The sequence below is a fragment of the Pristis pectinata genome, chromosome 14 (assembly GCF_009764475.1).
Source record: "Pristis pectinata isolate sPriPec2 chromosome 14, sPriPec2.1.pri, whole genome shotgun sequence".
In the NCBI taxonomy this organism is placed as follows: domain Eukaryota; kingdom Metazoa; phylum Chordata; class Chondrichthyes; order Rhinopristiformes; family Pristidae; genus Pristis; species Pristis pectinata.
The window spans coordinates 7,770,682-7,798,033 of record NC_067418.1 but is presented as its reverse complement, the minus strand read 5'-3'; the positions used below and the strand labels follow the sequence as shown (position 1 = coordinate 7,798,033).

At 45.1% G+C, this 27,352-nt stretch overlaps 1 protein-coding gene across 1 annotated transcript in view; it reads right to left on the bottom strand.

The window, feature by feature from the left end:
- Positions 1–326: 326 nt before the first annotated feature.
- rcn1 (reticulocalbin 1, EF-hand calcium binding domain) overlaps positions 327–27,352 on the bottom strand; it is a 40,909-nt gene continuing 13,883 nt past the window's right edge. Inside the window, exons 3-7 of the mRNA XM_052029554.1 lie at positions 25,324–25,517; positions 17,360–17,538; positions 10,350–10,410; positions 8,374–8,573; positions 327–6,992 (exon numbers count right to left, since the gene is read on the bottom strand). Of these exons, the coding sequence (XP_051885514.1) occupies positions 6,885–6,992; positions 8,374–8,573; positions 10,350–10,410; positions 17,360–17,538; positions 25,324–25,517 (742 nt within the window). The 3' untranslated portion in view covers positions 327–6,884. The remainder of the gene's footprint in view (positions 6,993–8,373; positions 8,574–10,349; positions 10,411–17,359; positions 17,539–25,323; positions 25,518–27,352) is intronic.

The following is a 27,352-nucleotide window of genomic DNA, read 5'->3' as shown; positions in this document are numbered from 1 at the left end:
TTCAAACATTCCCACTATAGCCACTGCACTCTTCACAATGCAGCACCATAGCATGCTCTTTACTGTAGTACGATTTGGACCCCTATGTTTCAGAAGTAGTACAGAGTATGCATTGATACAAGGAAACAGTTCAACTCAATTTTGCCTTGCCTCCTTTATAAAGAAATATCATAAAGTGGCTTTAGTGACAGGTTTTATTATTGAAATAGATTGTTTTCAATAGTCATCTTCAGGCACCTGCACTGCACCCTGACTATATAGGTGGTTAAATGGCAATTGGTGACTCTCAATTGGTGACTCTCAATTAGTCAAAAGAAGCACATCAACATTTGCAATAAATACATCAAAAACTCAACTATCAAATTCATTAATATGGCCAAAATGGGGTTTGGTTGTGTTTTGACAAAATGAGGTTTCACAGGGTTTACATCAAAGTGTTTTATTTAAATACAATGTGAAACGATCAGCCCAGGTACATTCTTTAAAACTACTTATTGTGGTTGAAGAACTCAGCTTTGTTCTATTTGGCAAATGTTCGTATACCTTTGAAATGTTAGGACGGTAATTCGTGACTCAAGATAAATTAACCTTGGTGGTTGTGCGATTTTGGATAAAATCAGAGAAGTTTCACAGAGCAAAAGACAAACTGCTGGAGGAACTCAGTGAGTCAAGCAGCATCTGTGGAGGCAGAGAAATGATCGACATTGCAAGACCGATGCAGGGTCCTAATCTGAAACATTGACCATTGCCTCCACAGATGCTGCTCGACCCACTGAGTTCCTCTAGCAGTTTGTTTGTTGCTCCAGATTCCAGCGTCTGCAGTCCCTAGTGTCTCCAGAGAAGTGAAGTGATGGGCAGCCATTTCACCCACTTCCCCAGTGCTGATGAGAGCTTTTTAAAATGGAAACTCTCTACTTTGGTCCGATACCCCTACCCATTCCCTCAGATCCTTTCATATTCCACCTTTTCAAATACTTATGCAATTTCCTTTCAAGTGATGTTGCCAAATCTGCCTCAGTAACTAACAGTGCAGCATCCGTGCCCACAGAGGGTGTTGGGGATGAGGATTCTAACTGGCTGAGTGAAATGGGGATTGAAGGGTTTTTAGAAGAATGCACTGTTTCAAATCCAGCTGGCACTTTCAAGAACCTTTTCACTGTCTTCTCCACTGGATCTGCTTTACAATGAACTCTCAGTCAGAACCTTGCTGCCCAAATCCTAACCTCAAGACCCAGTCAACCATCCCACAGTAAAGCATTTTGGAACATCCTGAAAGGGATGTTGAAGGCACTGTATAGCTGTAACAAAAACCATGCTGGAAACACTCGGCAGGTGAGGCAGCATCTGTAGAGAGAAAACAAAACGATGTCTCACGTCAAAGGTCCTTCATCAGAACGGGCAAACAGAGAAAACAAGTTAGCTTAAGTTGCAGAGAGGGTCAGGACAAAGGGAATTTCTCTGAGAGGGAGAAGCCAGCAGTTGCCGTAGCGATAAGCTGTTAATAACAGCATTGAGTAGATCTATCAATGGCTTAATCAACAGCTCATTACTATGGGAACCGTGCTCTTATCCAATCAGAGGGCACTCCCTTTGCCCTATGCATCTCTCCCCTACTCTCTGCAACTCGTTTCCTCACTTCCCAATTCTGATGAATGGTCTCAGATCTGAAACATTGACTCTGTTTCTCTTCCCATAGATCTCTTTCCAGTATTTTCTGGTTTTGGTTTAGACCTCCAGCGCTTGCATTTCCTTGTTTTTTTATTTGCTGCGGTGTTTTCTTCAGCCCTGCATTGTTTCACTGTTGACAGCAGTTTCCCCTTTGTTCACAAATACCACATGCTAGCAGCCTGAACCCTCCCTTTCCCCGAAACCTCCTCCACCTTCACAGTCACTTCCGCTGGCCTGTGTCTGGCCTTTTACACTTCCCCAGTGTGAGACACTCCACCGCTGGAGGCCTCGAGTTCTGGAATTCCTTCCACAATCCCCTCAGACACTCCTGCTTTAAGCTGCTTCTTAAAATCTCTCCCATTGACCAGGTATCATCAACTCATGTATAAGGTATATAAGATGATGAGAGGCATTGATTGTGTGGATAGTCAGAGGCTTTTTCCCAGGGCTGAAATGGTGGCCACAAGAGGACACAGGTTTAAGGTGCTGGGGAGTAGGTACAGAGGAGATGTCAGGGGTAAGTTTTTCACTCAGAGAGTGGTGAGTGCATGGAATGGGCTGCCGGCAACGGTGGTGGAGGCGGATACGATAGGGTCTTTTAAGAGACTTTTGGTGGATAGGTACATGGAGCTTAGAAAAATAGAGGGCTATGGGTAAGCCTAGTAATTTCTAAGGTAGGGACATGTTCAGCACAACTCTGTGGGTCAAAAGGCCTGTATGTGCTGTAGGTTTTCTATGTTGCTTGGTGGCTGCAGTGAAGAGCCTCGGAAACTTTTACTACCTTAAAAGTGCTTTCCAAAAGCAGAATCTCTCATTGTTCACTGGGATGGTTCTCAACGTTTGTTCTAAAGACCATAAAGAGCGAGTCTTCGAGTTGCCTCAGCATCGCCATCCTCCACCCCACCCCCAATCTCACTCCAGGGTCAGAGGTCAGCTCTGGGTGGCCTTTATTTTACAATAATATCCCAACAGTGATTATTGTACTGATTGTGGTCACAAATACGAGTAATGCAGTGTGGTATTGCCACACAACCTTAAATGGTATACAGTGAGGTTGTTCCTTAAAGAAAACCTATATTTCTATGAGGCATCGATAGGGTGAATGCACACACAGTCTTTTTCCCAGGGTTGGGGAAACCAAGAACTAGATGACATGGGTTTAGGATGAGAGTTGAGAGATTTGATAGGAACCCAAGGGGGAGCCCTTTCACCCAGTGGGTGGTCCGTATGTGGAATGAGCTGCCAGAGGAAGTGGTTGAGGGAGGTACGTTAACAACATTCAAAAGACACTTGGACAAGTACGTGGATAGGTTCAGAGGGATATGGGCCAAACATGGGTAAATGGGACTAGCTTAGATGGGAATCTTGTTCAGCATGGACCAGTTGGGCTGAAGGGCCTGTTTCTGTGTTGTATGACTCTATATTCTCTCTCTCTCCCACCCATACGCACAGATGCGATAGGTCCTTGAAAGTGGCGCCACAGTGAGACAAGATGGTGGAGAAAGTGTCTGGCATGCTTGCCTTCATCAGTCAGGACAGTTATGTACAGATCTGGTCACCCTGTTATAGGGAAGACATCATTAAGCCGGAAAGAGTGCAAAGAGGATTTACGAGAATGTTGCCAGAACTTGAGGGCTTAGTTATACAGAGAGATTGGGCAGGCTGGGACTTTAATCATTGGAGCATAGGAGACTGAGGGGTGACCTTATAGAGGTAGATAAAATCATGAGGGGCATAGATAGGGTGAATGCACACAGACCTTCCCCCCCCTCCCCCCACCCCCAGGAAGGGGAATTAAAAAACTAGAAAGCATATGTTTAGGGGGAAAGGGGAAAGATCTAAAAGAGACCTGAGGGGCAACCTCTTCATGCAGAGCGTGGTGCATACGTGGAACGAGCTGTCAGAGAAAGTGGTTGAGGCAGGTAAAAAAAAAACATTCAAAGGACATCTGGACATGTACATAGATAGGAAAGGTTTAGAGGGATACGGGCCAAACGTGGGCAAATGGGACTAGCTTAGATGGGCTAGCAGATGGTCGGCATGGAGGAGTTGGGCTGCAGGGCTTGTTTCTGTGCTGTATTACTTTATGATAGCATTCTCAGCATCAGAGCTATTAGACCAGTTACCATGAAGTATTGTTAGCATTTATATAGTGAACATGAATACACCTACTGTATGGACCGATCCTCTCTGCATATATCATGCACATGGGCTGACCTTCTAAACCTAGCCTACAACACACACACACACACAGAAGTATCCTCTCAGTTCCCCTCACACCACATCACCTGATCCACTATTATATATCCAGTCTATTGCGGCAGAGAATTAGATTCAAGGCTTCTTTGCTCATGCTTTCCACTATTACTTCTGGACAAACCAAGAACCATCTCATCAAAATATGTCAGGTTCCACATGCTAACAGAGGCACCCAGCTCTGCCTCGCTCGGACCACAGCCTCTCATTCGTTCTCCATTAGCTGTTGCACTGCTCTTCTGATAACCATGACTGGGCACGCAGAAACCTCTTGAGGGTGCTGAACCTACTGAGATAGTTGATTGACATGGTGTCATGACAACAATCTTTCCCTTAATGTCAGAAAAACAAAAGAGCTGGTCATTGACTTCAGGAAAGAGGGCGGTGTACACGCACCTGTCTACATCAATGGTGCTGAGGTCAAGAGGGTTGAGAGCTTCAAATTCCTAGGAGTGAACATCACCTATAGCCTGTCCTGGTCCAGCCACGTAGACGCCACGGCCAAGAAAGCTCACCAGTGCCTCTACTTCCTCAGGAGGCTAAAGAAATTTGGCATGTCCCTTTGGCACTCACCAACTTTTATCAATGCACCATAGAAAGCATCCTATCTGGATGCATCATGGCTTGGTATGGCAACTGCTCTGCCGGGGACCGCAAGAAACTGCAGAGAGTTGTGGACACAGCCCAGCGCATCACAGAAACCAGCCTCCCCTCCATGGACTCTGCCTGCACTTCTCACTGCCTCGGTAAAGCAGCCAGCATAATCAAAGTCCCCACCCACCCAGAACATTCTCTCTTCTCCCCTCTTCCACCAGGCAGAAGATACAGAAGCCTGAGGGCACATACCACCAGGCTCAAGGACAGCTTCTATCCTGCTGTGATGAAACTATTGAACGGTTCCCTTATGTGATAAGATGGACTCTTGACCTCACAATCTACCTTGTTATGACCTTACACCTTATTGTCTACCTGCACTGCACTTCCTCTGTAGCTGTGACACTTTACTCTGCATTCTGTTATTGTTTTACCCTGTACTACCTCAATGCACTGTATAATGAATTGATCTGTTCGAATGGTATGCAAGACAGGTTTTTCACTGTACCTCGGTACACGTGACAATAATAAACCAATACTGTTCATCACCAACACCACTCCCCAGAAACCCTGCTGTTCCATCTAACCCAGAGATAAACTTCCATCCACATATCCATCACTAAGACTACCAACTTCAACCTCCATAGCATCATCACCTGGTCCCAACTACTCCAATGCACTGCTAATCGGTCTCTAGTGTTGCATCCTCCATTAACGCAAGATCATCCAAAGTTCTGGCGTCCACGTCCTGACTCACACCAGCACCCATTCTTCCACCACTCCTACTTCCATTGGCTCCCAGTCCAAACACATGTCCAGTTTGAATTTCTTGTGCGTGATTGCAGGTTCCTCAGAGGCTTCACCTCTCCCTTTCTTCTGCACCCTCCTTCAGCTCTGCATCCCCCGAGATCTCCGCGCTTCTCCAATTCTCCTCCGGAATACGTTTATTTACATCACTCTGCCAATGGGCGGCTGTGCCTTCAGCTGCCTGGGCCCCGTGCTCAGGGAACTCCCTCTCTTCCTTCCTCCTCTCCTTAAGACCTATCCTTTACGTGAGGTATGCAGAGAGTCAGCCCAGCTATGCGAGGAGAAGGCAGACTCTATTGCAAACAAGCCTGATCCAACAGCCTCAGTCACTTCATGGGTTGCAATAAACCTACCATTACCACCCATCCTAATCTCACCTGGTTTAGTCTCAAATGGTCTGATTATACGGCTGATTTTACATCAATGACCTCTCAACATTTTACAGCCAACCTTAAACAAAAATCAACCATTCCTTAAACGTACTGAAAACGCAAATGATCTGTCACGTCCCCAGTAAAACCCGGGTGTCATTTTGTCAGTTTATCGATGGTGTTACATCAAACATGGGCAGGGCCTTCCCCTAACCAATTCCTCAGCCTCCCCCCTTTTTGGGCCTTGCCCCCTCTCTCACCTGCCTGTCATCCCTCTGCAAGTGAACCAATGCATCCTTCCGAGCAAATCAAGTTGGCAAAGCCCAGCTTGACAGGAAATGGCCACAAGGACTTCATGTAAACAGGAAGTGGTCCAATTATTCCATGCACTTCCACTGATAAGGTGAATGACAGTAAGTGTCATTTGGAAAGATGAATTGGAAGATGTTCTTTCCATGCATTCACAGGATGTGAGCATTGTGGACAAGGCTGGTGCTTGTCTTTGAAAGAAGGTGGGAATTTTTCTACTTGAATACTTGCAACGCACTTGGCGAAGGTGCTCTCACAATGATGTCAGGCAGGAACTGGGAGCCAGTGACAACAGAGCAATGGCTCTGCATATCCAGGTCAGGCTGGTGTATAATTTGGACAGAAACATGCTGCCCCTTCCCCTCCAGGTGCTGGATATCAGGAGTGGGACAGAACAAAATCAAATCAATGTATTCTCTTGTACCCTATGCTCCCAGATCAGGACTGCTGAGAATCCAATTTGGAAGTGAGTCAACTAACTCCCGGCTGTTCCATTATTATGATCATTATGGTTTTGTTCTTTATGGCATCAGATAGAGTAACAGAACAAGAGTAATCTAGCAGCCAAAGTCCTGCTTGGGGAATAAAACTGAATGTGCCCAATGGTTCCCAATATTCTAAACTGTACAACTCTACTGCAAAGAAGTCTTTGTACATTGATTGGCATTGGTTCAGTCAGATATCTGGGCAAAAGGTAGCCCGTGAGTTAATGAGGTAAAGAGTGGGCTAGATTAGCAGAGCGGGACTGAAGAACGGCTTCAGTCACTTTACACGTGGCAAGAACTTGCAGCCCATTGACCCGCTTCTTCATCTTCAACAGAGTCGTCTTCAAACTTCTAAGTGGAGGAGAACCGTCCAGCGTAACTTCTGCTGCTGCTGTCACAACTCAATGTGATTTCGGGTCAGGTCTTCTCCATAGTTGGTGGCTTGGCTGCCAACAAACATGTTCCAGTTGTCCAGGATTTCCTGCTTTGATAATCTCTTATCCTATTTTTGATTTGGGGTAAACAAAAAGAGTCACTGTTGTATAACAGGATCGATTGTTAACAGGAGTACGACTTGCTGCAATGTCTTTCAAGCTCAAGCTATTCTGAGGCACGGTATAGTAAGCAAGTGTAGTCACAGTTGTAACGGTCCAAGTCATTTAAAAATCATTAAAATTGAAGCAAATTTAGGAAGTCACATTCTTAAAAAAATAAAAGTACAAAATACAGATAAATAATTAAACATATCAAACTAAAGCAAAGTAATTTACAAGAAGTAACTTCTCTTCCTCTTTGTCCTCTGACCAACAATCCCCACTGAAATTAATGGGATCTCAGAACCTGTGACAGCTCAGACCTGGTGTGATATCAGAGAGGAACACCAGGGAATCCTGGCAAGGCCGGGTCCTTGGACTGTGCAGAATCCAGTGACGGAACAGACCAAGAGACTCAGCATCCCCTCCCGAGATGTCAAGTGGCAACTATACAAGTCGTTGGTGGAACCGCACTTGTCTGCAGTTCTGGTCACTCAGCTATAGGAAGGATGTCATTAAGCTGGAAACGGTGCAGAAAAGATTCACAAGGATGATACTGGGACTGGAGGAGTTATAAGGAGAGACTGGATAGGCTTGGACTGCTTTCCCTGGAGCATAGGAGTCTGGGGGTGGGGAGGGGCTGGCGGGTGTGCATACCTTAAAGAGGTATCTAAAATAGATAATCTGAATCGTCAGTCTTCCCTCCCCCCAGGGTAGGGGAGTCTAAAACTAGAGGGTTTAAGGTGAGGGGGGAAGACATTTAAAAGGGATCTAAGGGGCAAGGTTTTCCCCACACAGAGGGTGGTGGGTATATGGAACGAGCTGCCAATGGAAGCTGTAGAGGTGGGTACAATTGCAATGTTTAAAAGACCTTTAGACAAGTATATGGATAGGAGAGGCTTAGAGGGGTATGGGCCAAACACAGACAAATGGGAGAAGCTCAGGTAGACAACCTGGTTGGCATGGATGAGGTGCACAGAAAGCCTGTTTCCATGCTGTATAACTTCTAGGACTTAAGAGAGCCTGTCAGTAAGCCCTAGGTTTTCACCTTTCATGGAAATCCGGGATTTACTTCAGGTCGACTGACTGAACAGCAGTGGATCCAGTTGGTAACGCGATCAGGTACGACCTGCGGAGTAACGATGATCTGAAACACATCACCTGATGGGGGAGTGAAAGTAGATTCACCTGCAACTTCCGAAAGGGAGTTAACCTCATACTGAAGTCTGAGTAAAGGGCAGGGAATTGGAGAACTTTTTCAAAGAGCCAGCACAAGCACGATGGGCCAAATGGGCTCCTTCACGTTTGGGACCGATCGATCTGGTGTTTAAGGAATGTCCCTGCACTCACCCTATTTTTGTCAGATTCATAGACGAGATGCCTGGCTTCAGCCTGAGCATGGTCATAATCTTCTGGGAGGATCCAATGTCGGATTTCAGCCTTGTCCATCTTCCCGTCCTTGTTCAAGTCACGGAAATCGGAAAACTGTTCCCGCTCAGTCTTGACCCATTCGGGCTCGGCCGCACCTTCCTCTTGTGTGTACATATCGGCTGAAAGAGAACATAGAACAGTACAGCACAGGAACAGGCCCTTTGACCCACGATGTTGTGCCAAACTAAACTGATGACACCTAATCCCTTCTGCCCGCACAAGGTCCATATCCCTCCGTTCTCTACACATTCATGAGCCCATCTGTGAGCCTCTTACACATCTCTATCGTATCTGCCTCCACCACCACCACTGGCAGTGCATTCCAGGCACCCACCGCTCTGTGTAAAAAAAAAACCTGCACATCTCCTTTGAACTTTCCCCCTCTCACCTTAAATGCATAATTAGATAATTTGACCCTGGAGAAAAAGATACCGGTTGTCTACTCTATCTATGCCTCTCATAATTTTATAGACTTCTATCAGGTCTCCCCTCAGCTTCTGACACTCCAGCGAAAACAACCCAAGTTTGTCCAACCTCTCCTCGTAGCACATGCCCTCTAATCCAGGCAGCATCCTGGTAAACCTCTTCTGCACCCTTACCAAAGTCTCCACATCCTTCCTGTAATGGGGCGATCAGAACTGAATGCGATACTCCAGATGCGGCCTAACCAGAGTTTTATAAAGCTCCAAGTGGAGCTGGAAGTGAGACTGAATGGCTTCACCACCCTTTGTATCTCTGAGCTTTGAGGCCATACATGAGGGTGACTTCCATTATCACTACCTCATACAAATCAGCCTGTGCTTACTAACATATAATGGTTGGATTTCAATAGTCTCACCTCCTATCCTAATCCCTTCATACCCTTGCTCTCTGCAAAACCTTTTCCATTCCAAAAACCTTGTAATGATCCTGACCCAGGGTCCAACTATCAAATGGTGTCACTCCAGGCTGCGCAATGGACAATTGCTTCCACAAACCAGCCATGGGGTATCAGCGCCACCAGCAACTCTGTCCGAGCCAAAAAGTCAAGTCCCAAAGGACGGAAAATGATCCATTAAAAAATCATTTACATTTTTTAGAGAATATTTTTGATGTATTTGAATGCTCTCCTACAAGTTAATAGTTGCACTCTATATCATGGGCCTAGAATATGAAAAAGTCTTGCATTTCCACAGCGCCTTTTGCATCCCTCTCAGCCAATAAGGTACTTTTGAAGTGCAATCGGTGTTTGACTGTAGGATCTGGGGCAGCCAATCTGTGTATGACAAGCTCTCAAACAGCAATGCTCTGACAACCCGTTTATAACCAAAATGTTGACAGGGGGATAAATATGGTCTCGGTCTTTAAGTATTGCCAGGAGATATATTCTCCTGAGTGGATGGCTGCAGTTTCATGTCCCCTCTGAGATTTGGCACCTCCAACACTGCAGCATACTCTCAGTGGAGTGGCAGGCTAGATTTTTGTTCCTGTCTAATTTAAACACACATACACACAGCTATGCAATTAATCCCACTCCTCTGCTCTCTCCCCATTAAGTCAGCAAATGCTCCCTATTGAATCCAACACCCTTTCGAATCAGCTTCCACTCCCTCATTCAAGCAGTGGCAAAACACTCCTTCAAATTCTCTTCTCCTCACTGCTCATTTTCAGCTCCAAAAGCTTGGAGCTCAGCTCAGGCAGGGAGGACCTTGCAGACGCAAAGCAACTTTGAAGATTTTAATCCTTGAGTTTGCCGTCTCCCCCTTAATGAGGAGGAACTGCTACTCATGGCAGTAGGTATGATATCCACTCATGGAGACACTTTGCAGTTAGAGTTTCATTGGGAAATGATCGCAGAAAGTTTTTTTTAAATAATTTTGATAATGATAAAGGGTCAGAGACACATTCATCCTTACCAATGTACTCGTCCTCATCAACAAATCCATCTTCGTTCTTATCAATGTCTTCAAGTGTTTCCTAGAAATGAAAACAGTCTTAAGTTTGATTGTTCTGTGAGCTGGCATGGATTTATAGAGACATACAGCACGGAAACAGGCCCTTTGGCCCAACTCGTCCATGCTGACCAAGATGCCCATCCAAGCTAGCTCCATTTGCCCAAGTTTGGCCCATAACCTTCTAAACCTTTCCAATCCATATACCTGTCTTTTAAAAGTTGTTATTGTACCTGCCTCAACCACTTCCTCTGGCAGCTCATCCCATTTATGTACCACCCTCTGTGGAAAAAAAGCTGTCCCTCAAGCTCCTACTAAATCCCTTCCCTCTCACCTTAAATCTACGCCCTTTAGTTCATGAATCCCCGACCCTGGGAAAAAGACTGAGTGCATTCACCCTGTCTATGCCCCTCATGATTTTATACACCTCTGTAAGATCACCCCTCAGTCTCCTACGCTCCAAAGAAAAATGTCCTAGCCTGTCCCACCTCTCCCTATAACTCAATCCCTCGAGCTCTGGCAACAACCTCGTAAATGTTTTCTGAACTCTTTCCAGATTAATAATGTGCCGGCCAAAATCCATGTTAATCCCATTTGCCTGCAATTGGCCCCTATCCCTTTAAACCTTTCCTATCCATGAACCCGTCCAAATGCTTTTTTTTTAGAAAAACATTGTAACTGTACCTGCCTGTACCACTTCCTCTGGCAGCTCATTCCGTATACTCACCAACCTCTGCGTGAAAACTTGACCCTTTTAAATCTTTCGCCTCTCACCTTAAACCTATGCCCCCTAGTTTTAGTCTCCTGTACCCTAGGAAAAAGATTGTGCCCGTCCACCTTATCCATGCCCCTCAAGATTTTATACAGCTCAATGGGGTCACCCCTCAGCTTCCTTCACTCCAGGGATTGGATTGACACAGCCTCCTTCGATGTTGTTGGAAAAACGGCAGATGGTTAGTTCAGCGATGGGCTAAACAAAGAAAGGAATTCCACGTATGCAGATTCTCTCTAAACCTCAGTGAGTCCCTTTTGCTTCGCTTTTCCCCACCTCTGCAACTCCTTCCAGACCTACCACATGCCAAGGTCCCAGCTCTGCTCGTTAGTGATCCCTGACTTTATTCATTCCCATACTTTCAGCAATGAAATTATTCCACCGCCCTCAACCCTTCCCACCTCTTTTTCCTCCTTGAAACTCACCCTCGTAACCTGACCTAATGTCTCATGTGGGTTGGTGCTACATTTCATTTGGCTGCACTCCTGTGAGCTGTTTGGTACATTAAAAAGGTTGTTTATAGCCAGTAAACTTTCTGAAGGATTGTCACTGCTGGAATCAGCTGTTGTCACTGTCTACACGCCACAAACTCACTGACAGCAACATGATCACCACCGGATCATGTCTTTAGATGTTGCTGAGGCTCAAATAGTGGTCAAAATGCTGCACACAGTTCCTATGCTCGTACCCACACAGCTGTTTCACTGCAGGGTTCCCCTGGCCTCTGCTCGCACCCACACAGATGTTTCACTGGAGGGTTCCCCTGGCCTCTGCTCGCACCCACACAGCTGTTTCACTGGAGGATTCCCCTGGCCTCTGCTCACACCCACACAGCTGTTTCACTGGAGGATTCCCCTGGCCTTTGCTCGCACCCACACAGCTGTTTCACTGGAGGATTCCCCTGGCCTCTGCTCGCACCCACACAGCTGTTTCACTGCACAGAGTAAAGGGCAGTGATTTTCACCCCGTGCCCTTTGCGAAGTGCAACAGCGAACGAGGATTGCCACAGCAGCGGGCCGCCACTGGATGTTGGCGCCAACGTCACCACCGATGACCAGTGATTGCCTGCACAACACAAGCATATAGGCCTAAGAAACAGGAGCAGCACCAAGTCACACGGACCCTCTCGACTCACTCTGCCTTCAACCCACTCTACACCTGTCCAGCAACTTTTCCCCTTCTGTATAAAAACCTAGCTCAACTTAGGGATACACTGTGCATGTGTACACATACACAGCTGACTGGAGAAGTAAATGCCAAAGATTCCTGATCCTCAGAGAAGAAATTCCTTCTCATTTCTCAGGCACAGGCAGGCACGGTAGTGTAGTGGTTAGCATAACGCTTAACGGCGCCAGCGATCCAGATTCAATTCCAGCTGCTGTCTGCAAGGAGCTTGTATGTTCTCCCTGTGTGGGTTTTCTCTGGGTGCTCCGGTTTCCTCCCACATTCCAAAGGCGTACAGGTTAGGAAGTTGTGGGCATGCTATGTTGGCGCCGGAAGAGTGACGACACTTGCGGGCAGCCCCAGAACACACTACGCAAAAGATGCATTTCACTGTGTGTTTCGATGTACATGTGACTAATAAAGATATCTTATACGTGGCCGGCCCCTTACCCCAAGGGCCATGGTTGCATGTGCCACTCCAGTGCTCAACGTCCCAGGGAGATTTATGGCATGCAAGTGCCAGAAATGGCACCAGGCAGGATACTTCCACTTCCCTGCTCTCTGTCCTTGGCCTCGCAGGTTCTCACTCTTCAGAGGTGCCCACCGAGGTACGTGGTTCTCCACCTCTGCAGAATCTCTGTGTCTCCAGGTACTTGTGGTGAGGGTTTCTGCTTCCACCATCTCCTAGGTACTGAGCTCCAGACCCCACCTGTCATTGCGAGAAACACCTTTATCCTCAACTCCTCTCCAACCTTTCTACCAATTAAATCTATGTCTTCTTGTTATCGCTAGCCCTGCTGAGGGAAAACACCCTTTCCACTTATGCTGTCGAAACCTTTCATAATTTCACGCGCACCAACTGAATTGGCCTTTGGTCTCCCGTGTTCCGGGCAAGCCAAGGCCAAAGGCAAATTTAACTTTTTCCTTGTAACTGGCATTCTTTAGTTCTAATTCTCTAATTCTTTCCTTGTCATAGGGTATACGGTACGGAAACAGGCCCTTCAGCCCAACTTGTCCATGTCGACCAAGGTGCCCATCTAAGCCGGTCCCATTTGCCCCTCCATGAACCCATCCAAATGGCTTTAAATATTACACATTACAACTGTAGCTACCTCTACCATTTCCTTGGGAAGCTCATTCCATATACCTATCACTCTTTGTGTGGAAAATCTTGCCCCTTGGATCCCCTTTAAATCCTTCCCCTCTCATCTGAAACGTGTGGCCACAGTGTTATTATGTAGTTATAATAAAGAACTACAGTTCCCAGTGGGCAATGCAAGGGGTCACATGGGGAACAGGAGGTGGCTGTAAAAAGAAAGGGAAAGCAAGCCAGTCTGTTGTTGGTTAATAAAGATGTTCAGATGTTAAACCCACGCGAAGTTTGTCTCTTGTCTCTTGTTAAAATAGTGGGCTGAAGGGCCTGTATTGTGCTGTATTGTCCTATGGTTCTAAGAACAAAGAACAGCCACTAGCTTTCTCCTTGCTACCTATAAACAACTTACATTAAATATATTTGGGTAGCCTCAATGCAGATCCTAATAAATCCCGTTCACGGTACATCATGAATGGAATTCTCAAATGGTCCAGTTACAAATGGATTTTTGGCTTACCTTGCAATGCTCTTTCTCCACCTGCCTTTCTGTCTCTCAGCAAGCATTTTAAGACAGACACCAAGTGGACTGATTCAGAAGGCTTTGCAGCTTTTTTAAAATCTAACTAGTGTTCTATAATCCTGGCAACATCTTCATGGATGCCTTCTGCACCCACTAAGTGCTATCACATCTATCCGACCATAAAATCATACAGCATGGAAACAGGCCCTTCAGCCCACTGATTCTGCACTGAACATCAACCACCCACTTACACTAATCCTACATTAGTTCCATTTTGATTTCCCCCAATTTCTCGTCAACTCTCCCCAGATTCGACCACTCAACTACACACACTAGGGGCAATTTGCAGCGGCAAATTAACCTACCAACCTGCACATCTTTTCAATGTGGGGGGAAAACTGGAGCAGCCAGAGGAAACCCACATGGCCACAGGGAGAACGTGCAAACTCTGCACATAAAGCACCGGAGAGCAGGATCGAATCCAGGTCTCCTGTGCTGTGAGGCAACATCTCTACCAGCTGTGCCACCCTGCTGCCCTGTAGTGTGGTGAGCAGAACCATCCACAGCATCAAAATCTTAAATAAACGGCGCTGCCAGATTTGTGCTCCAGCCTATCCGCCGAATTATCCTGCAGTTGAAACTGTGTTAAAAGTCGACTAAATCTAAATGGAGAGTGGGAAAGTGAGAACTGCAACTGTCTTGAACAAGGGAAACGTGAACAGCGGGGCACAACAAACACTCCGAGCAGAACAATGCATACACGGGTGTGCCTCGCAAGGGAAGCCACACAATGAGTTAAGGAGTGTCACTGATGCACCTGTGACCCACAGCTGGATTATTTGTATTAATTTTCAGATATTCGATCCTCAGCATTCAGTTTCCAAATCAAAGAAATAATCAGTCCTTCCAGAGAATCAGCACTATCACCTTACTATTCACATGACCACACAAGACAGCATTTTCATTTTAAGTATTCCTTTATTCTCCATCTCTCCCCAGCCCTCCCACCTCACACTCCCTCTGCTTGCAGTGTACTACCTGGCTGCTATGTTTTCCACATTGAGAGTGTTACCTGTCTTTAAGCATAGAACTTGCCATTTTCTCAACATCCAAGTGCATTTGCATTGTGATCCTAATGGATAGCAGAGCCTACTGGTGTGTTTTCTTACCCTACAATGCAACAGCTTCACAGGCATTCAGATGTGCAGCAATAGTGTGCTGCATTATAAAGTTCTACCTCTGTCAGACAAGTAATCACCATATGTCAGAAAACAGTAAATGGACCTTCTACCCACAATGCCTGTGCCTTTTAAATTACTTTATTGTTGTAACTTATAGTAATTTTACGTCTTGCACTGTACTACTGCTGCAAAACAACAAATTTCATAATATACAAGTCAGTGATTATAAATCTGATTCTGATTCCATGATGCCAAATTAAAACTAAATCTTTCTGCCTGCACATGATCCACATCCCTCCGTTCCCAGCCTGTCGAAATGCCATTATCACGTCTGCTTCTACCACCACCCCTGGCAGCGTGTTCCAGGCACCCACCACTGTGTATATAAAAAAAACTTGCCTATGCATCTCCCTTAAACTTTCCCCCCTCACCTGAAAGCTGTGTCCTCTAGTATTTGACATTTCTACCCTGGGAAAAAAGTCTCTGACTACCTACCCTATCTACGCCTCTCATAATTTTATTAACTTCTATCAGGTCTCCCCTCAGCCTCCGACGCTCCAGAGAAAAGAATCCAAGTTTGTCCACCCTCTCTTTATACTCTCTCATACCTTCTAATCCAGGCAGCATCCTGGCGAACCTCTTCTGCACCCTCTCCAAAGCATCGACATCCTTCATGGGGCGACCAGAACTGCACACAATACTACGTGTCCTGACCAAAGGATTATACAGCTGCAACCTGATGCATTTTGATGACATCACAAGAACAGGACTGTAGAAACTCTTCATTGGTTGTACAAGGCTTTGGTGAGGCTCAACTGGTGAGCAGGTGTGGGATAAATGCAAGTCTTCCTCTATGTTCTAAGGATCAGGCAATTGGGGGGGGGTGGGGGGGTTGGGGGGTTGGGGGGAGTGGGTTCTTGGCAGATGACTAGCCACCTGAGCTCACCACTTGCTTCCCGATGGAACCTGCTCATTCTAGCAGACAAAGCCCAGACATTTTCTCAAGAGCTGGTAGCAGAGGAATAAATGAAGAATAAATTGAGGGGTCAGCGGTGGGAAGGGTGAGCAGCTTCAAGTTGCTGGGTGTCAACATCTCAGAGGATCTACCTTGGGCCTAACACATTGATGCAATCACGAAGAAGGCACGCCAGAGGCTCTACTTCATTAGGAGTTTGAGGAGATTTGGTGTGTCACCGAAGACTCTTGCAAATTTCTACAGATGTACGGCGGAGAGCATTCTGACTGGTTGCATCACCACTGATGGACCCTCACCATCCAGGACATGCCCTCTTCACGGTGCTACCATCGGGGAGGAGGTACAGAAGCCCAAAGGCCCGCACTCAACACTTCAGGAATAGTTTCCTCCCCTTCGTCATCAGATTTCTGAACGATCCATGAACACTACCTCATTATTCCTCTTTTGCACTATTTATTTATTTTTGTAACATAGCAATTTTTATGCCTTTATGTCTTGCACTGTACTGCTGCCACAAAACAACAAATTTCACAACATATTGTCAGTGATAATAAACCTGATTCTGAAGTTGGTAGGTTAAAGAAAGGTTAGATATTGGGCTTATGTGGAAAGAAAAGCACATGTAAAGTCTACCAGCTGCCAATACATGGCGAGTTTATACAAAGCTGACACATCATGATTTAATGCTGAAGGTTTATGTTGCTTTGGTTTGGACTTTGATTTATTTTCACCATAGTTTTATTGGATTACATGCTTTTTTTGTCCACGTGGTTCCCTTAAAGAGGCACTTGTGTGGCACTGACTACCTGTCAGGTGACTGTGAGGCTGATTAGTATTCTACTATCAACAGTGGCTATAGGAGGGGCAATGGGGAGATGAGGAAGGAAGGTAGTAGTGTCAAAAAGAAACAGGTTTCAGAAAGGGATTCTGTTGCAATCTGAATCAGTTGTTGGCATTTCCCAGGCAAGTTGGAACTAAAAGATCTCAGGGAGGAGGAGGAGAAGAAAAAACAGCAAGGGAAAGGAGTGAGCGAGAGCAAGTGGGAGAAAAAGAGAGCGGGAGGGGGGAGAGAGATGAGCAAGAGAGACACATAAGAGAGGGAGAGAGTGTAAAATTCTTTGCAGATGATACATCATATAATCAAAAAAAATTATTTTGCCTTTCAAGGAGCTGTCAGGGGAATGAGGGGCCAATTGGCCTCCTCCTGAGCTGAGAGGTTGTACAATTCTATACAGATCGAGGAGCGAGAAGGAGAACCCAGTACTTACAAAGACAACAATTTCTTTCATGTGATCAAACTCCTCTGGGTGAAGGAAGGCTGTGAACTCTTCCCTAGTGGCCACCATGTCTCCGTCCAGATCGGCTGCCTTGAATCGCCGCTCGTCACGAGGTAACATCTTCTTGAAGCTGAACTGATCATTAGCATCCTGAAACTCTCCAGGGTTCTCTGCGGTTTACAAAAGGACGGGTGCTGTTACTGAATGTTGCAAACCAGCCGCACCATACTCCCCCATGTCGTTTTGCCGTACAGAGGGAACAAAAAATTTACAATAATGAACCAATTAAATTCTTTTTAAGGTCATTCATTGTGATGTAGGCATCATGGTACCCACTTTGTGCACAGAAAGATTCAACAAACAATAATGCAACAATAATCAGCTAATCCTAGATACAGGTATAAGTATAGGCCAGGAGACCAGGGGCAAACTTTCCTTTAGTGAGTGAAAACTAAAAAAACACAGCAGATACTGGAAATCTAACACAAACATGTAGGTAATACTCTATGGGAAGAGAAACAGTTGATATTTCAGGATGAAGCGTCTTTGACCCATTTCTCTTCCCATACTGTGGCCTGACCTGCTGAGTATTTTCAGCATTTTCTGTTTTTTTTTATTTTCCTTTTCTCCTCTGAAATATTGACAAGGGTTCTTGCATGTCCATCTGGGAGATCGTTAAACACCTTGCCAAGAAGATGGCGCCACTGACAACGCAGCACTTCAAATGGAGTGCCAGCCTATATCGAAGCCTCTGAAATGGTACCTGAACCCACAGTATTAAGACTCAGAGACATGGCTGACACAATATCAACAGGCAGCAAAGTTCCAATAACATGAAAATCTGCAATCACATTGGCCATTCCATGAGATCAAATTGACACCAGTTATATTGGAAGCTGGATCCATACAAAAGCAGGAGCATAAGGATTTCTACATTATAATCAAACTGCATAAATCCCTTAATGCAGATCAAACACTCTTTCTTTTACCTTGCTTTACAATGCAAGAGTCATGAAGTCTTTAATTCACCTTTACAGCTGCTAGCTGGGTGTGGTAAAATAAAATGGTTCTGTCCTATGCATGTACTGAGAAATGCTGCAGTCATGCTTTGGAACGGTAATTATACCTCTTTCAATACTGGCATTTAGAAGCTATGGATAACATATTTGTTGACTGTCAAATCTATGAACCACCACCACCACCAGTTAAATAAGGAAAGGGAGAAAGAATTTCATAAACTCCGAGCCCTGGAACGTTATGTCATGTGTAGAGTTTATGGATGCAATAACCACAGCGTGATTGCAAAGGGTCATAGCCAGTGGACTTTAGTTCCCAGTATTGCAAATGTTCACCCTGGACTGTGCCAACAATGGTAATGGGGTAGTTTTGATAAACTTTGTGCAGAACAGGTTGCAAGTCAGTAATCCCACCCAGTAATGAAACAGGCAGCTAATTCACTATCATGCACAATATTCAATCAAATTGCTGTGTCAAAATCATCTCTCCACACTCCTGATAAAAATTGTAAAACCACCTTATTACATGCATTCTAACTAAATCAGTTTTTACTCCGTCAGAACAGGAAAGTTTACCAAGAGAAATATTAAGCTCAAGACAAGATACGAGTTGGGAGCCATTCACACAGCATGGAAATATGCCCTTTTGGTCCATGTGAACCAAACACTCATTGTACTCTAATCCCATTTAATTATCTCCACATTCTCAGCAATTCCTACCACCCCCAGATCCTACCACAGCCCTACGCACTGGATAATTTACAGTAGCCAATAAACCTACCAACCCGCACATCGTTGGGCTGTGGGACAAAATCAGAGCACAGAAGGAAATGCATGCGGTCAGAGAGAGAATATGCAAACTCCACACAGACAGCACCGGAGGTCAGGATTGTTCTCTGGCGCTGTGAGACAATGACTCTGTGCTGGCCTTGCATTTCGTCTTACATTCAGTACTCATTCGTTGAAGTAGGTTCTGTGCAATAGTGCAAGGTGGGTGAAAGTCATTGGAGCAAAGAAATCAGGAGATGAAGAGTGGGGTTCCAAGCTTCCACAGTCACACACAGCCAAGATCTGCTTCCACGGTTGCAATGCAACAGGAGACTGACTATGATGAGCTGATAACTGCATCCTCACTTATTGGGTGATTGTATAGAGCAAGGTCTTAGGTTTCTTCACTAAGAGGGAGAGAACTATATTTTCATAGAGGTTTCAATTCACCCAGTATTTTTTTTAAGTGTAACCACTGCTGTTATATGGGAAATGAAGCAATCATTTTGCTCAAAACCAGTTTCCACAAACTGCAATGTGATAATCTGTTCCTGTGATATTGATTCAGGGCTAAATATTGGTCAGAACACTGGGGACAACTCCATTTGCTTCTCTTCAAAACGGTGGCATGGTATCTTTAATGCTCACCAAAGAGAGCAGACAGGGCCTCGGTTTAACATTTCAAGCACTTCCAACAGTGCAGCACTCCCTCAGAAGTGCACCGAAGGACTGGCCGGGACATTGGTGTTCCAACTGAAAGATTCCAGGAGCTTAATGGTGGTATAACTCCATTCTGCGCGTGTTCAAAACTGCCCTCACATCAGCTTCTGAACTTACTGCAGATGGAATGCGATAGGGGAAAAAACAAAAAAATCACAGGGAAACCTTTCCAAGAAGAAAGTGTATTTAAAGTCAGGGTCATAGACCACAGAAACAGGCCCTTCGGCCCAACTCGTCCATGCCGACTGTGTTGCCCAGCGAGCTAGTCCCATCTACCTGCATTTGGCCCAGAGCCCTCTAAACCTCTCCTATCCATGTACTTATCTCGATGGCTTTTAACCGTTGCTAGTGCCTGCCTCAATCACCGTTTCTGGCAGCTCATTCCAAATACGCACCACCCTTTGCGTGAAGAAGCTGCCCCTGATGTCCCTTTTAAATCTCTCGCCACCCCTTCCCTGGGAAAAAGACTGTGTGCTTTCACCCTGTCTATGCCCCTCATGATCTCATCACCTCTATCAGGTCACCCCTCAATCTCCTATGTTTTGCCACATCTTGTTCCTAAGGAAAGGCCGAGCTTTCTAATGCTGAAAACTGAAATTAAGAGGCGGGCAAATGTTTTATTTGATCATAAAGCTAGAAATTGCTGCTGATAGTAAAAGAAAATCAAGTAGAACCTTCCTCTATACAAGCATCTCATTTATTTCAAAGGAAACTGCACTGAAGTTGCAGTCAAGGAATGTCATGAACTCACTATGCATTCATCTGGTAACATTGCCAACTTCAGACAATGTTAATCAAGTCTTGGAATTTCACTGGTGTTTCAGTGACTGCAATGCATTTCAACCTCAGCACACAGGAGTCTCCATTGATTCTGATTCAGCTCCCAGGAGACACATTGATAGTCTGTGCTCACTTGTATTTCATTGCATGGAAGTGCTTTACAAAGGAACCACCAAAGTAGTGAGAAGAGGCCACTCATCAAACGAGTGCAGTGATGGTGAACACACTTTGGGGTTTGATGCACAAATAGGGTCACATTCCAGCACAGCCCCAACAAACAGGAGAACAGAGAACATTACAGCACAGTACAGGCCCTCCGGCCCGCAATGCTGTGCCGACATTTTATCCTGCTCTAAGATCTATCTAACCCTTCCCTCCCACATATCCCCCTATTTCTCTATCATTCATGTGTCTATCTAAGAGTCTCTTAAATGTCCCTAATGTATCTGCCCCCACAACCTCTGCAGGCAGTGTGTTCCACGCACCCACCACTTTCTGTGTAAAAAACTTACCCGACATCCCCCTTATACCTTCCCCCAATCACCTTAAAATCATGCCCCCTCATGTTAGTTATTGCCGCCCTGGGAAAAAGTCTCTGACTGTCCATTCGATCTATGCCTCATCATCTTGTGCACCTCTATCAAGTCACCTCTCATCCTCCTTCTCTCCAAAGAGAAAAGCCCCAGCTCACTCAACCTATCCTCATAAAACATGAAATTAAACTACTGGAGATATTACATTATTCTTCAGCAAAAGCATGTTCAGCATCCTCTAGGAATTCACTTAATCACCAAAATTAAAATACAGAAGTTTTTTCCCCATGAAACATTAGGTGTTACCAATTACACAAATAGTGATAACGAGTGGCTCCCCTCACAGTTCTCTACGATATATAGAACAGTACAGCACAGGAGCAGGCTCTTCGGCCCACCTTGTCTGCACTGACCAGGATGCCAAAATAAATTAATCCCATCTGCCTGTACATGATCCCTATCCCTCTAATCCCTGCCTGTTCACATGTCTGTCTAACTGCCTCTTACACATTCTGCTTTTGTATCTGCTTCTACCACCACCCCTGGCAGCCTGCTCCAGGCATCCGCCACTTTCTGTGAGAAAAAAAAAACTTGCCTTGCACATCTCCTTTAAACTTATCCCTTCTCATTTTAGGAAAAAGACTATCTACCCTATCTATGCCTCCCATAATTTGATATACTTCTAGCAGGTCTCCCCTCACCCGGAGAAAACAACATAACGCTTTACAGTGCCAGCGACCCAGGTTCAAATCCAGCCGCTGTCTGTAAGGAGTTTGTATGTTCTCCCCGTGTCTGCGTGGGTTTCCTCCGGGTGCTCCGGTTTCCTCCTACATTCCAAAGACGTACGGGTTAGGAAGTCGTGGGCATGCTGTGTTGGCAATGGAAGCATGGCAACACTTGTGGGCTGCCCCCAAAACACTCTACGCAAAAGATGTATTTCACTGTGTGTTTCGATGTACATGTGACCAATAAAGATATTTTATCTTATCTTACAATCCAAGTTTGTCCAACCTCTCCTTATAGCTAATACCCTCCAATCCAGGCAACATCCTGGTGAACCTCTTCTGCACCCTCTCCAAAGCCTCCACATCTTTCTTAGTGTAGTGACCAGAACTGTACACAATACTCCAAACGTGGCCTAACCAAAGTTTCATACAGCTGCAACATGACTGCTAAGTTTTATAGTCAATGCCCCAGCCGATGAAGGCAAGTATTCCATAAGCCTTCTTTACTACCCTATCATTGCATGTTGCCATTTTCAAGGAGCTAAGGACTTCCACAGAGAAAGGCCATTCAGCCCATTGAGTCTGTGCCAGCTATCAAAGTACTCCCATCAGCTCAATTGCTCCATTTATTTTCCTTTAAATTATTGACTCTCACATACGCATTCAATTCCTTCCAATCTCCTGGCATTCAGTTACAATTGGGGTAATTTACAATAGCTAATTAATCTACCAGCATGTCTTTGGGATGAGAGAGGAAATAGCAGCACCAGAGTAAAACCCTCAGTCACAGGGAAATGTGCAAACTCCACCCAAACAACACCAGAGGTCAGGATGGAACCTGGGTCGCTTGAGCTGTGAGGTAGCAGCTTCACCACCGTGTCAGCCTGCCGTGTGGAGAGAGTGGGGAAGCCAAGATTCCTCTCCTTGGAGCAAGAGGTGGCAGAGAGTTTGTGGAGAGCCTTGATACAGAAGAAATAAAGCAACGGGTGAGAAGTCAAATTATTTTTGAACAATCGGGAAGGAGGTGCCTGAGGGGTGTGGACACAGATTCAATATAACTTTCAAAAGGGAATCGGACAAATATAAGAAATTGAAACACTTGCACAGATAAGCAAAAGCAAGAAGTGGGACTAACCCGACAGCTCTTTCAAATAGACCAGAGCAAAAGGGACAAACGGACAATTCTAAAAAAAGTTCGTTTACATTTTATTTAAGAGAATCTCATGTTTGCACTCATTTTTTGCTAGACCTGTACAATATGAAACCCAGCACCCACATTTAGAACGAAGGCGCTCAGGAGGCCTGTCCCACTCTCGTCTCTGCAGTTGGCCATGGTACTGCCATCAATGGCTGGGTGTAATCGCAGCGTGACCCAGGAGTTCACAACACAAATATAAAGTCCCAAGCTTTCTGCCAGTGACGAGCTGGCCAGAGTTGCTGTTTGAAGTACAAACATACCTTTTCCAGATCCCTCATGGTCAACTTGGGCTTCAAAGCCAGCCCAGTTCTCCAAAGCAAGGCCCCACAAGGTAGAGGAGTTTTATGCCACGTAACATCATTGTATGGGGTGGGGGCTGCAGGTGTAGAACAAACCCAGCCCATGAAACATGTGAACAAAGCTAAGCCAGCTGTCAAACCCACTAAAAACTATAGTTCTGAATGTCTCTAAATGTCATAATATCTGACGTTCAAAAAGAATCAAAATTACAGCGATAAATACAATTAGAATGTGTTAAACATACAACAACAGTAACTGTTTAAACAATGAAAAACATCTAAATTTTTTTTTTTAATAAGTTAAACTACCTATTATCTTGCTTCCTGGTAGTCTTTGTTCTCCTTTGAAATGAATGGACTCACTATTCAGCTTGAATTCAGCAGCTCATTTCCCAGTTGAACTGCAGTCAGGTCACCCTCCATCATTAGATCCCAGCCATGAATTGCTGGCACAACCAAACATGTTGAGATGCAGTGAGATGCTGGAAAGGAACAGAACTGTCCTCACAAACACCCAGCTCAATAATAACTAAGTACAACCTTAAAAATGGGGGCTGTATTAAATCTGCAAGCTATCAGCTAATTCCATACCTTCCTCTTCCTCTGTAAAGTCGTTCACTTTGGGAGAAATATAGAAAGGCAGAGTATTTTTTTAAGACCATAAGACATAGGAGCAGAATTAGGCCATTCAGCCCATTGATTTTAAAATGATGGAAGACTGAAACGTGTTGGTTTGCTTTATCCTTACGCATGAATCACTGAAATTTCAGCAAGCAATTGGAAGACAAATGGTACATTGGCCCTTAATGCAAGCAAATTTGAGCACAAGAGCATATGATTATACAGGCTCCTGGTGAGACGACACCTGCAATATTATTTATTAATCTTGTCTCCATGGTAGTGTAGCAGTTAGCATAACACTATTACAGTGCCAGTGACCTGGGTTCAATTCCGGCCACAGCCTGTAAGGAGTTTGTATGTTCTCCCCATGTCTGCATGGGTTTCCTCTGGGTGCTCTGGTTTCCTCCCACATTCCAAAGGCGTACGGGTTAGGAAGTTGTGGACATGCTATGTTGGCGCCAGAAGCATGGCGACACTTGCAGGCTGCCCCCGGAACACTCTACAGAAAAGATGCATTTCACTGTGTGTTTCGATGTACATGTGACTAATAAAGATATCTTATCTTATATACAAGGATACACCTGTGTTAGAGGAAATGCAATAAAGGGTCAGCCAATTTATTCCTGAAATGTGAGATCCAGTTTATGAGGAGGAATTAAGACTGAAGATTAAAATTATGAACTTAATCTTGCTTCATCTGAAGACTCCACTTCTCGCTGCCTCAATGGGGACAATTCTGACTTTGCCCGATAATGCAAGTCAGAATCATAGAGTCGCATAGTGTGCAGACATGGGCCTTTTAGCTCACCGCACCCACGTCAACCACTGCACCCATCTAAACAAATCCCATTTACCAACACTTTGTCCTGAGCTTTCTATGTCTTGACAATTATAGTGCTCATCTAGAAGCTTCTTTAATGTTGCGAGAGTATCTGCCTTCACCACCTCCTTGGGTAGCGTGTTTTAGACACCAGCCTCTCTCTGTGTGAAAACCTCTCTCTTCCAACCACTCTTGCAAGACCTGCAATATCAGATCAAGCTATTATTCATCCCACCCAACTCTAATGATTGCATTTGATTTTTTACAACAACCCAGCGACTTCCATGGTTGAACTACAAGTCCCCACTTGGAACGGCAAGATTTGAATTCCTGCTTTCTCTGTCGAGGCTCAAACATTCCAACCCAGTGTAACCTTTCAATGCACCAATTACTATGAATCTGAATGTTTACCCCAGTTGCACAGACAGTAGCCACTGGATTAACAAATGCACAGGTTGAAGGAGGTTGGACATACCAAGGTAATAGCCATACGTCGCCTGCTTGTATTCGTCCCAGGAAATTTTGTTATCTTTGTTGAGGTCATAGTCTCTCCACACTTTGGCTACATTTTCATAAATATAACGTTTCTGCACCCGTATAATCCAGGCCTTCAGTTCCTCCATGGTCACATAATTATCCTTGTTATCATCGATCCGTTCTACAATTTTCCTACAAAAACACAAGAAAATTTACACTTGTTTGTTGAGCATTTCAGGGTTAAACACCATCTAGGTAGAAATGTTTGAGGATGGCGTACAACAGGCTGATACACCAGGGCATGTCGACGTGAGGACAGAGGATGTACTGGAACTTTTAAAAAAAATATTAGGATAGACAAGTCACCGGGGCCGGATGGGATACATCCAAGGTTATTATGAGAAGCGAAGCAAGAAATTGTTGCGCCTTCGGTGATGATCTTTGAGTCCTCACTGGCCACAGGAGTAGTGCCAGATGATTGGAGGGTGGCAAATGTTGTTCTTTTGTTCAAGAAAGGGAGTAGGGATAACCCTGGGAATTACAGACCAGTGAGTCTTACTTCAGTGGTAGGCAAATTACTGGAGAAGATTCTTAGAGACAGGATTTATGGGCATTTGGAGAAGCATAGGCTGATTAGGGACAATCAGCATGGCTTTGTGAGGGGCAGGTTGTACCTCATGAGCCTGATTAAATTCTTTGAAGATGTGACAAAGCACATTGATGAAGGTAAAGCAGTGGATGTGGTGTACATGGATTTCAGTAAGGTGTTTTATTAGGTTCCTCACTTTCCTCATTCAGAAAGTCAGGGGGTATGGGATCCAGGGAAACTTGACTGAGTGGATTCAGAATTGGCTCGCCCATAGAAGACAGAGGGTGGTTATAGATACAGCATATTCTGACTGGAAATCGGTGACCAGTGGTGTTCCACAGCGATCTGTTCTGGGACCCCTGCTCTTTGTGATTTTTATAAATGACTTGGATAAGGATGTGGAAGGGTGGGTTCGTAAGTTTGCAGATGATATGAAGGTTGGTGGTATTGTGGATAGTGTAGAAGGTTGCTGTAGGTTACAACGGGACACTGATAGGATGTTGAGCTGGGCTGAGAAGTGGCAGATGGCGTTCAACCCAGAAAAGTGTGAAGTGATACACTTTGGAAGATTGAATTTGAAGGCAGAATATAAGGTTAATGACAGGACTCTTAGCAGTGTGAAGGAACAGAGGGATCTTGGGGTCCACGTCCATATATCCCTCAAGGTTGCTGCGCAGGTTGGTAGGGTTGTTAAGAAGGCGTATGGTGTATTGGTCTTCATTAGTCAAGATTGAGTTCAAAAGCTGCCAGGTAATGTTGCAGCTCTATAGAACTCTGGTTAGACCACACTTGGAGTACTGTGTTCAGTTCTGGTTGCCTCATTATAGGAAGGATGTGGAAGCTTTAGAGAGGGTGCAGAGGAGATTTACCAGGATGCTGTCTGGATTGGAGAGCATGTCTTATGAGGATAGGTTGCGTGAGCTCGGGCTTTTCTCTTTGGAGAGAAGGAGGATGAGAGGTGACCTGATAGAGGTGTACAAGATGATAAGAGGCATAGATCGAGTGGACAGAGACTTTTTCCCAGGGTGAAAATGGGTAACATGAGGGGGCATAATTTTAAGGTGATTGGAGGAAGGTATAAGGAGGACGTCAGAGGCAAGTTGTTTTATTTTTTTTATAGAGAGGGGTGGGTGTGTGGAACGCACTGCCTGCAGAGATGGTGGAGGCAGATACATTAGGGACTTTTAAGAGACTCTTAGATAGCCACATGAATGATAGAAAAAAAGGGAGGGCTTTATGGGAGGGAAGGGTTAGATAGATCTTAGAGCAGGATAAAATGTTAGCACAACATCGTAGGCCGAAGGGCCTGTACTGTGCTGTAATGTTCTATGTTCTATATACATCATTGTTCCTTTATCATCACAGGGTCTAAATCCAGAAACTCCTACTCAACGGCACTGCAGGAGTGTCTTCACCAAAGGACGTAGGGATTCCATCA